Here is a 14,123-nt window from a genome sequence, read left to right on the forward strand (position 1 = left end):
GACAAGGAAGTGAGCCAAATGAAGAAAGAAGGTCTGTGTGCTTGATTAAAAAAATAGTTTATAGACATATACATGGTCTACTGGTCACATGTGTTGAATTCCTCCGAGATCCATGCCTCATTCATTTTTATAAATGTGAGGTAGTTAACACTGTCGTGAGCTAGGCGAGTACGCTTATCGGTCACGATCCCCCCTGCTGCGCTGAACGTCCTTTCGGACAGGACACTGGATGAGGGGCAAGCCAACAGTTCGATTGCAAATTGGGCAAGCTCTGGCCAGAGGTCAAGCCTGCCCACCCAGTAGTCCAGGGGTTCATCACTCCTCAGAGCGTCCACATCGGCCGTTAACCCAATGTAGTCGGACACCTGACGGTCTAGGCGTTCCCTGATGCTGGATCCGGATGACACCTGTCGATGGGTCAGCTGAAAGAATGACCTCATATCCGAAGTCACCAACACATCTTCAAACCGGCCTCTTCTTGCAGGCGCTGTTGGATTGGTACCCGCAAATCCTTCTCTGGGAGTGGGAATTGCTCCTCTGCCAGCGCACGCAAAAGCAGAATGCAGCATTTCTCGAAGCAAGGCCTGGAAGTGCTGCATTCTGACAGCCCTCTGCGACGGCGGTAACATTTCCGCCATTTTGTGTTTGTACCGGGGGTCTAAGTACGTTGCCACCCAGTACTGGTCCTTGACCCTTATGCTTTTTATACGGGGGTCCCTATTAAAACACTGGAGCATGAAGGCCCCCATTTGCACTAAAGTGGAAGCGGTGTGGTGGCCTGGCTCCTGCTCATCATCCAGGATAATGTCGTCCTCTTCATTCTCCTCTCCCCATCCACGCACAACAGGGATCCCAGAAAGGTTTAAAGCACGCTCTTCTTGCTCCTCCTCATCCGCCCCGGCACCATCCTCCTCTGACTCCTCTTCAGACTCCTGTTGTTGACTTGTCTCAGATAGAGTAGCCCCCCCTGGGAATTCATCCAGCATTGCGACTTCCTCATCTTCCCGCTCCTGGTCCTCCACAGCCTGATCAATGACACAACGCAATGCACGCTCCATAAAGAAGGCATAAGGTACTATGTCACTGATGGCACCATGGCTGCGACTGACCAGTTTGGTGATCTCCTCAAATGGCCGCAGAAGTCTGCATGTGTCGCGCATGAGCAGCCACTGGCGCTGTGAAAAAAAACCCAGCTCCCCAGAACCGTTTCTTTCGCAGAGTTCATACAGGTAGACGTTAACTGCAAGTTTCTGCTGGAGCAGCCTATCAAGCATATAGAAGGTTGAGTTCCATCGCGTCGGGCAATCGCAAATAAGACGTCTGACCGGCAGATGGTGTCGCCGCTGAATGTCAGCAAGGCGAGCCATGGCCGTGTAAGATCTTCTGAAATGGGCCGAGATTTTCCTTGCCTGCCGCAAGATGTCCTGGACCCCAGGGTATTTGACAAGGAATCGCTGCACGACCAAGTTTAAGACGTGTGCCATGCATGGCACGTGCGTGATTTTGCCCTGTTTCAATGCGCTAAGCAGATTGGCACCGTTGTCACACACCACTTTACCAACTGTCAAATTGAGCGGTGTTAGCCACTGATCTGCCTGTGAACGCAAAGCTGAAAGGAGTGCCGGGCCAGTGTGGCTCTTGGCTTCCAGGCACAACAGACGCAGCACGGCATGGCAACGTCTCACCTGGCCTGTGGAATAGGTTCTGGGGAGCTTGGGCGGTGCAGCGGAAGAGACGCTAGCAGCGCAAAAGGAGGAGGCAGCTGAGGAAGAGAGGGAGGAGGATGGAGTAGGAGGAGGAGGAGAAGAAGAGTCAGGCCTGCATGCAATCCGTGGCGGTAAAACCAAATCTACACGGGTGCCACGGGTTACATGCTTGACGGCCGTCAGAAGGTTCACCCAGTGGGCAGTAAAAGTGATATACCTTCCCTGCCCGTGTTTGCTAGACCACGTGTCTGTAGTCAGATGTATCTTGGCACCGACACTCTGTGCCAGAGATACATTCACTTGCCGCTGAACATGGCCATATAGCTCTGGGATGCCCTTCTCTGAGAAATACTTCCTTCCTGGGACCTTCCATTGTGGTGTTCCAATGGCCACAAATTTGCGAAAGGCCTCCGAGTCCACCAGTTTATATGGCAGTAGTTGGCGGGCTATCAGTTCTGACAAGCCAGCCGTCAACCGTTGGGCAAGAGGGTTATCCGGCGTCATCATTTTTTTACGCTCGAACATTAGGCCCACGGAAGCCTGCCTTTTTGCAGAAAAACGTGAGCTTGGCGTGATGGAAGGTGGAGTGGAGGACAATTGTGAGGAGAGAGGAGAAGGAGAAGTAGAAGACGAGGCTGGACGGTGAGAGCCTGCAGTGTGGCTTTGTGTGTTCCGTTGCTCCCACTGGGCTCGGTGATGGCTGCTCATGTGCCTTCTTAAGGCGGTCGTCCCTAGGTGAGTGTTGGGCTTACCGCGACTAATGCGTTGACTGCAAAGATTGCAGATGGCAACGCTATTGTCAGCAGCGGACACGTTAAAAAAAGCCCACACTGCGGAGCCATGTGCCGGTGTCCTGGGAGTGCCAGATGTGACCGTACATGGTCGATGACTCGCTCCTGATACATTTGCAGTCTGCATTGTCCCTCCTGTGCAATGTAAGTTATTCCTGCTTCTCCTCCCTATCTGCTGGTCCATATCTCCCTCTGAACTCCCCTCCTCTTCCTCTCTTGTGGGCACCCACGTGACATCACTAGACATGTCATCATCAACGTCACCTTCATCACCCCTATAAGTAGAGATCTCGGAGTAGGCAGCAACACCGGGGACCAACCTCCTCCTTGGGCTGATCTGGGTACTGTCATCAGACTGCTGAGTAGCGGTTGTTGCTACCTCCTCTTCCTGATCCAATACCAAGAGTGGCTGCGCATCAGAAATGTCCTCTTGATATGGATCGGAAAATAATTCCTGTGACTCAAGCGGAAGGTATGTGGTGGTGGTGGTGGTGGTGTTGTTGGTGGTAGTGGCTTTGGGGGTGCACATAGCAGAGAGTGAAGAAGAGGGTGCAGATCGAGAGGATGAGGAGGGTGCAGAAGAGTAAGGCTGAGTGAGCCACTCAACCAAGTCTGGTGCGTCCTTTAAAGTAATTGAACGCACCTTCTGCAACTTCCCACTTTGGCTCAAGGCTGTTGCTCCTGCCCTACCCCTACCACCCCTGCGGAAGGGCCTGCCTCTTCCTCTGCCTGTCATTTTTTAAATCACCCTGTGACAAAACTCCTAGTCCCTATACCAATGAAGGACTGCTGCAGTATAGGGCAGCAGTCAGCAGTAGTGCACCTCAACCCTATCTATTGTGGACCGATAGCGGTCTTTACAGAACAGCAGACTGTACTGCACTCAACCCTATGTACTGTAGCACCCTAGACCAAGTTACCAGTCCTTATAAGAACTTTTGTGGACCAAGCAGGTTGTGTGTTAGTGATTAGCAGACTGTACGTCAGTCCCTATACAATGAAGGACTGCTGCAGTATAGGGCAGCAGTCAGCAGTAGTGCACCTCAACCCTATCTATTGTGGACCGATAGCGGTCTTTACAGAACAGCAGACTGTACTGCATTCAACCCTATGTACTGTAGCACCCTAGACCAAGTTACCAGTCCTTATAAGAACTTTTGTGGACCAAGCAGGTTGTGTGTTAGTGATTAGCAGACTGTACGTCAGTCCCTATACAATGAAGGACTGCTGCAGTATAGGGCAGCAGTCAGCAGTAGTGCACCTCAACCCTATCTATTGTGGACCGATAGCGGTCCTTACAGAACAGCAGACTGTACCGCACTCAACCCTATGTACTGTAGCACCCTAGACCAAGTTACCAGTCCTTATAGGAACTTTTGTGGACCAAGCAGGTTGTGTGTTAGTGATTAGCAGACTGTACGTCAGTCCCTATACCGCTGAAGGACTGCTGCAGTATAGGGCAGCGGTCAGCAGTGGTGCACCTCAACCCTATCTATTGTGGACCGATAGCGGTCCTTACAGAACAGCAGACTGTACCGCACTCAACCCTATGTACTGTAGCACCCTAGACCAAGTTACCAGTCCTTATAAGAACTTTTGTGGACCAAGCAGGTTGTGTGTTAGTGATTAGCAGACTGTACGTCAGTCCCTATACCAATGAAGGACTGCTGCAGTATAGGGCAGCAGTCAGCAGTAGTGCACCTCAACCCTATCTATTGTGGACCGATAGCGGTCCTTACAGAACAGCAGACTGTACCGCACTCAACCCTATGTACTGTAGCACCCTAGACCAAGTTACCAGTCCTTATAGGAACTTTTGTGGACCAAGCAGGTTGTGTGTTAGTGATTAGCAGACTGTACGTCAGTCCCTATACTGCTGAAGGACTGCTGCAGTATAGGGCAGCGGTCAGCAGTGGTGCACCTCAACCCTATCTATTAGTGTGTTAGTGATTAGCAGACTGTACGTCAGTCCCTATACTGCTGAAGGACTGCTGCAGTATAGGGCAGCGGTCAGCAGTGGTGCACCTCAACCCTATCTATTGTGGACCGATAGCGGTCCTTACAGAACAGCAGACTGTACTGCACTCAACCCTATGTACTGTAGCACCCTACACAGACCAAGTTACCACTCCTGATAAAGAGCTTTGTGGAACAAGTGAGTTGTGAATGATTAGCAGACTGCAGCAGAAGGGCAGCGGTCAAGTATAATATTCTTTCTATATTTGGAAGAAAGAATATTATACGTGTACAAGCCTATTACCGTACCACTGATACCAGTCCTGAAAAGAACCTTTGTGGAACTAATAGTAACAGCAAGTCTTTAAACTGATCCTCACTGCCTGACACACTGCTTCCTTCCTGTCCCTATACAAAGTGGCAAAAAAGAGTACACTGGAACGATTAGTGGTTACTGGAACAGCTCTTTTGTGGACCTGATAGTAACAGCTAATGATGATGATGATGATGATGATGAAAGACTAATCTGGCTGTCCCTGTAGCACACACCGTCCTTTCCCTTTCTCTAAACTGACAAAAGACACTCAGGCTGCTGCAAGAATCAGTAGCACAGCAAACCTATATACACCTAACACCTATACCAGTCCTGAAAAGAACTTTTGTGGAACTAATAGTAACAGCAAGTCTTTAAACTGACCCTCACTGCCTGACAACACTGCTTCCTTCCTGTCCCTATACAAAGTGGCAAAAAAGAGTACACTGGAACGATTAGTGGTTACTGGAACAGCTATTTTGTGGACCTGATAGTAACAGCTAATGATGATGATGATGATGATGATGAAAGACTAATATGGCTGTCCCTGTAGCACACACCGTCCTTTCCCTTTCTCTAAACTGACAAAAGACACTCAGGCTGCTGCAAGAATCAGTAGCACAGCAAACCTATATACACCTAACACCTATACCAGTCCTGAAAATAACTTTTGTGTACCAAATAGCTAGCGTTTTATCTGTCCCTACTCCACACAGCAACCTTTCCCTATAGTGACAGAAGAAAGAATGTAAAATGGCCACCGGATCGGGTGTATTTATAGGTTAGGGGGAATGTCCAAGTGTCCATGTGCTGTCATGTCTCAATTGGCTGTCCTGTACCCCATGATAGACGTGTCATCATAGGTCAAAGTTCTTTTACACATTAAACACGTAAGTCCGCCGGGGCGAACGACGGGAAAAGGCGAGCGAACGAGCGGACCGCGAACGACCGAAATTCGCCGCAAAACGACCGCCGGGCGAACCGTTCGGCCATCACTAATCATGAGTTGTAAATTTCTAATTTTTAGCAGGGGTTCCCCGAGACCAGAGAACTATTTCAAAGGTTCCTCTGTGTTGAGAAGGTTGAGAAAGGCTGCTGCAGTAAGTCATGTCTTTCATAAATCATAATTAAAACACTTTTAAACTCACACAAACCCAGGTGTCCTGGTAGGTACAGAACTCAGAATCCCAGACCTGCAAAGCCACAATTATTAGGCCATGCTGGAACCACATAGTCCTCCTACAGCAAGGAGGGCCAGGAGCATCCTCTGCTTCTTCTAGAGATCGTCTAACTGACGTCACCCCCCAGGAGTGGAAGCGGTGATGAAAGGATACAGTTATTTCTGCCTCGCTTTCCGAGAGACTAAAATAATTGCCTCTCATTTCCACAGACGTGTCTCTTCCCTGCTGAGGGGACTTGTCTCTGACAGCAGATAATGATCTGAGCTGGAAATCTATACGTTTAATAGCCAGCTTTCTAGACTCATAGAACAGTCATGGTGACACAGCCCGCTGCTTCTACATGTACATGTTCCATAAATTGTGTTATAAATCTAATGAGTATGCAGGAATTCCATGCGTGAAAGCGTAATACATATCATTGCTGGAGGAGAACCATTATATACATTTTTATTAATGTAATAAAACCTAACCCCAGCCTTGAAAGGCAGCTCTAGACTGCTAGATGTTTTGTAACACATCAGCATCTGTTAAAGCTCAACTCCAGGCTAATATTGTTAAGCTGTTAAAAAATGTAAAAAGCTGCTTAAACTGCTTCTTTCTGGTGCTGTTCCCCGTAGTACTTCTACTTCACCACAAGATGTCCCCAGTCTTCCTGCACCTAGTGGCATTTGACCTGGAGGACTGAGGACATATTATGCCGCGTACACACGAGCGGACTGTATGGCGTACTTAGTCCGTCATACAATCCGACGGACAATCCGTCGTAGTTTCCACTGAACGGACTTGACCACACACGGATACACAAACAGTCCGTCGAAAGCTTGCGCGATGACGTGTACAGCACGTACGACGGGACTAGAAATAGGAAGTCCAAGACACAGCAAAGCACCCTTCCGCCGTGTAAATCCTTTCTGGGCATGCGCCATTCTTAGTCTGACGAACTAGCATACTGACGACCGTATTGTCCGCTGAAACCAAAGTACGACGGACAGATTTTTGGAAAATCCAAAATTCTTAGTACTCCGGACTGCACGCTGAAAAAGTCAGCTGAAGCCCACACACGAGCGGATTGTCCGCTGAAATGTGTTTCAACGGACTAAGTACGTCAAACAGTTCAACCGTGTGTACGCGGCATTATGAGTACAGGGCATGAGGGGGTTTTTTAATTCCCTGTGCAGGCAGGAGACTGTTTTACTACAACAAGTAGCCACAACGTGTTAAAGCTGAAATCTGGGCTGAAAGCTGAAATATTCGATTAAATTGCAAAAACACAATTCTCTCTGGTGCAATTCCCTGTAGTAACCCTACTTCATCACAAGATGTCCCCAGTCCTGAACCCAGTGCCATTCAACCTGTAAGACTGAGGACATACTGTGAGTGCTGGGCATCAAGGACCTGCACCCTAAGGACTTGGAGTGCAATGTGGCAGCAAGCAATGCTAAATGCCACCCTCTGCATTCATTGAGAACTGTTCAGCGCATAGAAGAGACAAACAGGATCTTGCAACATCATGTGACTGACCTGAAGACATCTGGAAAAGGTAAGAATAAAAACACAAAGCATAGAAAACTGCAAAGATCTCCAGTGAGGGAGGGGGAGAGCAATTGGGGAGGAGCGGCTTAAAAATCCCTGTGCAGGATTTGTATGGCGCCCCCCTGAGTCATAACTTTGTAGAACCTCCTTTCACTGCAATTACAGCTGCAAGTCTTTTTGGGGATGTCTTTACCAGCTTAGCACATCTATAGAGTGAACTTTTTACCCATTCTTTGCAAAATAGCTCAAGATCTGTCAGATTGGATGGAGAGCATCTGTGAACATAAATTTTCAAGTCTTGCCAAAGATTCTCAATTGGATTTAGGTCTGGACTTTGACTGGGCCATTCTAACACATGAATATGCTTTGATCTAAACCATTCCATTGTAGCTCTGGCTGTATGTTTAGGGTCGTTGTCCTGCTGGAAGGTGAACCTCCATCCCAGTCTCAGGTCTTTTGCAGACTCGTACACTCGAGCGGAATGCCCGACAGAAAAAGTCAGATGGAAGCTTTTCGTCGTATAGTCCGATCGTGTGTATGCCTCATCTGACTTTTTTTATGAAAATTATGACCACTTGTCTGTATGCTGTTCCGACGGACCAAAAACGGTGCATGCTCTGAAGCAAGTATGAGACGGAAGCTATTGGCTACTGGCTATTGAACTTCCTTTTTCTAATCCCATCGTATGTGTTGTACATCAACGCGTTATTAATGATCGGTCTTTGGTGTGATCGTGTGTACGCACGACAGCTTCAGTGGAACTCCGTCGTAAAAAACCTTCAGAGTTTATTCCGATGGGAAAACCGGTTGTGTGTACGGGGCATAACAGGTTTTCATCTAAGATTGCCCTGTATTTGGCTCCATCCATATTCCCATCAACTCTGACCAGCTTCCCTGTCCCTGCTGAAGAAAAGCATCCCACAACATGATGCTGCCACCACCATGTTTCACGGTGGGGATGGTGGGTTCAGGTTAATGTACAGTGTTAGTTTTAATGCACACATAGCGTTTTGCTTTTAGGCCAAAAAGTTCAATGTTGCTCTCATCTGACCAGAGCACCTTCTCCCACATGTTTGCTGTGTCCCCCACATGGCTTCTCACAAACTGCAAATGGGACTTCTTATGGCTTTCTTTCAACAATGACTTTCTTCTTGCTACTCTTCCATAAAGGTCAGATTTGTGGAGAGCACGACTAATAGTTGTCCTGTGGACAGATTCTCCCACCTGAGCTGTGGATCTCTACAGCTCCTCCAGAGTTACCATGGGCCTCTTGGCTGCTTCTCTGATGAATGTCTTGGTAGGTTGCAGTTGTGCCATACTCTTTCCATTTTTGGATGATGGATTGAACAGAGCTCCGTGAGATGTTCAAAGCTTGGGATATTTTTTTATAACCTAACCCTGGTTTAAACTTCTCCACAACTTTATCCCTGACCTGTCTGGTGTGTTCCTTGGCCTTCATGATGCTGGTTGATCACTAAGATTCTCCAACAATGTTCTGAGGGCTTCACAGAACAGCTGTATTTATACTGAGATTAAATTACACACAGGTGGACTCTATTTACTAATTAGGTGACTTCTGAAGGCAATTGGTTCCACTAGATTTTAGTTAGGGGTATCAGAGTAAAGGGGGCTGAATACAAATGCACGTCACACTTTTCACATATTTATTTGTAAAATATTTTGATAAACCATTTATCATTTTCCTTCCACTTCACAGTTATGTGCCACTTTGTGTTGGTCTATCACATAAAATCCCAATAAAATACATTTATGTTTTTGGTTGTAAAAATGTCAAAGAGTATGAATAGTTTTTCAAGGCACTGTACATTGTGCACTTTGCAAGTGAAGTTGCTCCAAAGTTTAGCAAATGAGGTAAAGCTTCACTTTGCCAAGAATACCCAATCACATGCAAGGAAAAAAAATAGCATTTTTGCTTGTACATGATTGAATGGTGGAAGTCAGCAGGGCCTCTGTTAATTTACTAAGCTCTGGAGCAACTGCACTTTGCAAAGTGCTCAGTTGATTTCCCTTTAGTAAATCAACCCCACCTGTTTTAATACAACAAGTAGCCATAATATGTTAAAGCTGAAACCCGGGGCTAAGCAAATATTCCTGTCACCGTTGCTCTCTCTCCTTGTACAAATGACTGGTCTTGTCTCCGTCCCCTCCTGTAGTTTTCTACATTTAATAATTACAGAGCTGTGTTAATATGTATTTTATATGTGGCTGGAGTTCACCTTTAAATCCCCATAGCTGGCAGGAGACTGCAATCACATTAAAATACCAACATGGGTGCTGTAGCAAATGCATAGGCTTTGTCTTATTTTTTTAATGGAAGTGTAATCTCCCTTTAAGGCATACCTTCCTGTGCTGGAATGTGCATGACGTCCATGCTTCTGTTCTGCAGTGCTGAAAGGTACAAGGATATATTACATTAAATTACATTACTACTCACTTCATATCAAAGAGTCAATACACAGTCATTCACAGGCAAATATGTAAAGCAGCGGTTGTCAATTCATAAGGTGTAGGGGACCTCAGGTTTGGTCCCTGACATTACTAAAGAGTTGCAAAACAAGTTCAGTATATGTAATGTTTGAGATGAGACGATGGTCAGAGACCAGTGACATGCTAGAGGAGATGATGGTCCTAGACTGGATACATACTACAGGAAATGATTATCAAAGACTGGGAACATATTAGAGGGGATGATGCTCAGAGACTGGGGACATACTAGAGGAAATGACAGTCAGACTGGGGATATACTATAGGAAATGAGGGTCAGACTGGGGGGATACTAGAGGAAATGAGTGTCAGACTGGGGACACACTAGAGGAAGTAATAGTCAGAGATTAGAGACATACTAGAGGAAGTGATAGTCAGATTGAGGGCATACTAGAGGAGATGATGGCCAGAGACTGGGGACATACTAGAGGAGATGATGGCCAGAGACTAGAGACATAATAGAGGAAATGATGGTCAGACTGGGATACATACTAGAGGAAATGATGGTGAAACTGGAGACATACTAGAGGAAATTATGGTCAGAGACTGGGGACATACTAGAGGAAATTATGGCCAGAGACTGGGGACATACTAGAGGAAATTATGGTCAGAGACTGGGGACATACTAGAGGAGATGATGGCCAGAGACTAGAGACATAATAGAGGAAATGATAGTCAGACTGGGATACATACTAGAGGAAATGATGGTGAAACTGGAGACATACTAGGAGGAAATTATGGTCAGAGACTGGGGACATACTAGAGGAAATTATGGTCAGAGACTGGGGACATACTAGAGGAAATTATGGTCAGAGACTGGGGACATGCTAGAGGAAATGAGGGTCAAAGACTGGGGACATACTAGAGGAAGTGATAATCAGACTGGGGACATACTAGAGGAAGTGATAGTGAGACTGGGGACATACAAGATGAAATGAGGGCCAAAGACTGGGGACATACAAGAGGAAGTGACGGTCAGAGATTGGAGACATGTTAGAAGAAAAGAGGGTCAGAGACTGGGAACATAAAAGAGGAAATGACAGTCAGACTGGGGACATACTATAGGAAATGAGGGCCAGACTGGGGGCATACTAGAGGAAATGAGTGTCAGAGACTGGGGACACACTAGAGGAAGTAATAGTCAGAGATTATAGACATACTAGTGATAGTCAGACTGAGGGCATACTAGAGGAGATGATGGCCAGAGACTGGGGACATACTAGAGGAGATGATGGCCAGAGACTGGGGACATAATAGAGGAAATTATGGTCAGAGACTGGGGACATACTAGAGGAGATGATGGTCAGAGACTAGAGACATAATAGAGGAAATGACATAATAGACATAATAGAGGAAATGACATAATAGAGGAAATGACATAATAGAGGAAATGATGGTGAAACTGGAGACATACTAGAGGAAATTATGGTCAGAGACTGGGGACATGCTAGAGGAAATGAGGGACAAAGACTGGGGGCATACTAGAGGAAGTGATAATCAGACTGGGGACTAGGGATGAGCCGAACACCCCCCGGTTCAGTTCACACCAGAACTTTCGAACGGACCCCAAATTCGTACGAACGTTAGAACCCCATTAAAGTCTATGGGACTCGAACGTTCAAAATTAAAAGTCCTCATTTTAACGGCTAATATGCAAGATACTGTCCTAAAAAGGGTTTGGGGACCTGGCTCCTGCCCCAGGGGACATGGGTCAATGCAAAAAAAAGTTTTAAAATCGGCCGTTTTGGCGGGAGCACTGATTTTAATGACGATTAAAGTGAAAAAAAAAAGTAAAATATTTCTTTAAATATGGTGCCTGGGGGGTGTCTGTAGTATGCCTGTGAAGTGCCACGTGTTTCCCGTGTTTAGAACAGTCCCTGCACACAGTATGGAAAAAAAAACAGCTCAGGTAAACAAAGGCGCAAGAAAAGAGGCAGCTAAATTAAAGGGGGCCCAAGGAGAAAAGATGCAGGAGAACATGGGAATAGAGACGGAGATTACAGAGGGGGAAGATCTGAGGAGTGAATCCCTAATGCCTACTAAGTTGGATATGCTAGCAATGTTCGAGAGAATGGAAAACCTGATAAAAAGTGAGGTCTCCAACGTACGTATGGATTTGGGTCTGTTAAAAAGGGTAGAAGAGGTAGAAGAGAAAGCGGAGAGACAAACACTGGAGATAGCTGGGCTAAAAACACAAATGAAAGAGCTGCAAAGACAACAGAAAGAATGTTGTTATAAAATGGAGGCGCAAGAAAACCAAAATAGGCGCCAACATTTGAAGATAAGGGCTATACCAGAGCAAAATGGAGAAAATCTGGAGGAAAAAATTAAGAGGATATTTAACCCCCTACTGGAGAGAGGAGAGGCAGAAAAGATAAAAATTGATAGAGTACACAGAGTGAGGAGACCACCTGGGCTAAAAGAGGATATGCCACGGGATGTGCTTATTAAGTTCCATAAGTACTCAGATAAAGAAAAAATATGGAATAATCTTAGGAAGGGACCTCCTCTACAGTACGAACAAAAGACTTTACAAGTGTTTGCGGACTTATCAGCGGAGACCCTAATAAGAAGAAGAAAGCTCAAACCACTGTTGGATCAACTAAGAGGACTAAACAACATTAGATATAGCTGGGGATTTCCCGCAGCATTAATAGTACACAGAGATGGGAAGACAGTAAGGTTGAGATTTTTGGAAGACATGCAGGACTTTTGTAAAAACCTACAGATACCAATTCCAAAAGAGTATGAAGGGTCAACAAGAGAGGAGCTACCGGGGGGAGGAGGGGGGTGGCGGGGGGTATAGGGAGGGGGGGAGGGAAGAAGTAGTAAAAAGGCTGCTCTAAAGTTATGGAAGTGTATTGAGGTGGTGGAAGCTGTTCACTGGGGGGGGTGGGGGGGCTGGGGAAGGGTCTCTCTCTTTAGGGCCCACCCCGGGATCCCAGGACCCGGGGAGGTGCACACGGGGCGCCGGGTTGGGGTCTCCACCTCAAGGGAAGAGGTGCAGACACCAGGATGGGGATATATCCAGGTTGGACGCAAGAGGCCCGGAGATGGGCCATGGGGGGGGTGAGGGTGGGGGGGTGGGAGAGGAGGGTGGGGGGGGTGGGAGAGGAGGGTGGGGGGGGGGTGGGAGAGGAGGGGGGGGAGGGAGAGAGGAGAATAACCTATAGCTCAAGATTTCGAGTAAAGGGCATTATTTGGGTTCCAACATGACAATGGTAAACTGTGTGTCGTATAATGTGAGAGGTCTAAATGTAGCTAACAAACGGTTTAAGATACTAAGAGAATTGGAGCAACTTAATGCAGAGATTGTGTTCTTACAGGAAACGCACTTAACCCATGAAAGTAAAATTAGACTGTATTCCCCAAGATACCCGACCTGGTTCTATGGAGACTCAGTCTCAAGTAGAACAAGGGGGGTAGCAGTGGGGATAGGCCGGGATATCCAATTTATAGTAGAGGGCAGGATGGGAGACCCGGAAGGGAGGTTCTTGTTTCTAAAAGGAAAACTATGGGGAATAAAATATACCTTGGCAAATATATATAGCCCGAATAAGAATCCAATAACTTATCTGAGAAAGATACTGGGAAAACTTTGGGAATTTAAGGAGGGGAGGGTGATTGTGGCAGGAGACCTGAATTTTCCGATAAATCCGAGACTGGATAGTTCGTCCCATGCACGGGAGACGGCGAACATGCAGCGAAATGTAATTAAACAATGGATGGCTGAATTGCAGCTGATAGATGTGTGGAGAATACAACATTCGAAGAAACGAGATTATTCGTTCTACTCCCCCGTGCATGGGACGTACACCAGGATAGATTATTGGCTGGTGGAACATCAGCTATTGGAGGAAGTGGTTGATACGGACATCGGATCACGCACCTGTAACCATGAGAATTAAAATCCCAGAGGTAAAGAAACCCCCGTTTACCTGGAAACTAAATAAAGATCTATTAGACGTAGAAGGAGAGGAAACAATAAGAAAGGAGCTGCAATTTTTTTTTGCTTCAAATGGGAAGGACGAGTTGGCGGAGAACATACTATGGGAGGCCCATAAGGCTTACATAAGAGGAATATATATCTCACTTGGGGCAAAAAGAAAAAAAGAAAGGAATAAAAAGGTAAAGGAAT

General features: G+C 46.5%; 1 protein-coding gene across 2 annotated transcripts in view; it reads right to left on the minus strand.

Annotated features, from left to right (window-relative positions):
- Positions 1–14,123, minus strand: part of LOC143997640 (uncharacterized) — a 322,976-nt gene that overhangs the window by 87,173 nt on the left and 221,680 nt on the right. For both annotated transcript variants that reach the window (XM_077493359.1, XM_077493358.1), the window contains exon 19: positions 9,842–9,889. In XM_077493359.1, the coding sequence (XP_077349485.1) occupies positions 9,842–9,889 (48 nt within the window). The remainder of the gene's footprint in view (positions 1–9,841; positions 9,890–14,123) is intronic.

This window comes from Lithobates pipiens, unplaced genomic scaffold (assembly GCF_037356315.1).
Source record: "Lithobates pipiens isolate NorthernLeopardFrog02 unplaced genomic scaffold, aLitPip1_a1.2 Scaffold_19, whole genome shotgun sequence".
Classification (NCBI taxonomy): domain Eukaryota; kingdom Metazoa; phylum Chordata; class Amphibia; order Anura; family Ranidae; genus Lithobates; species Lithobates pipiens.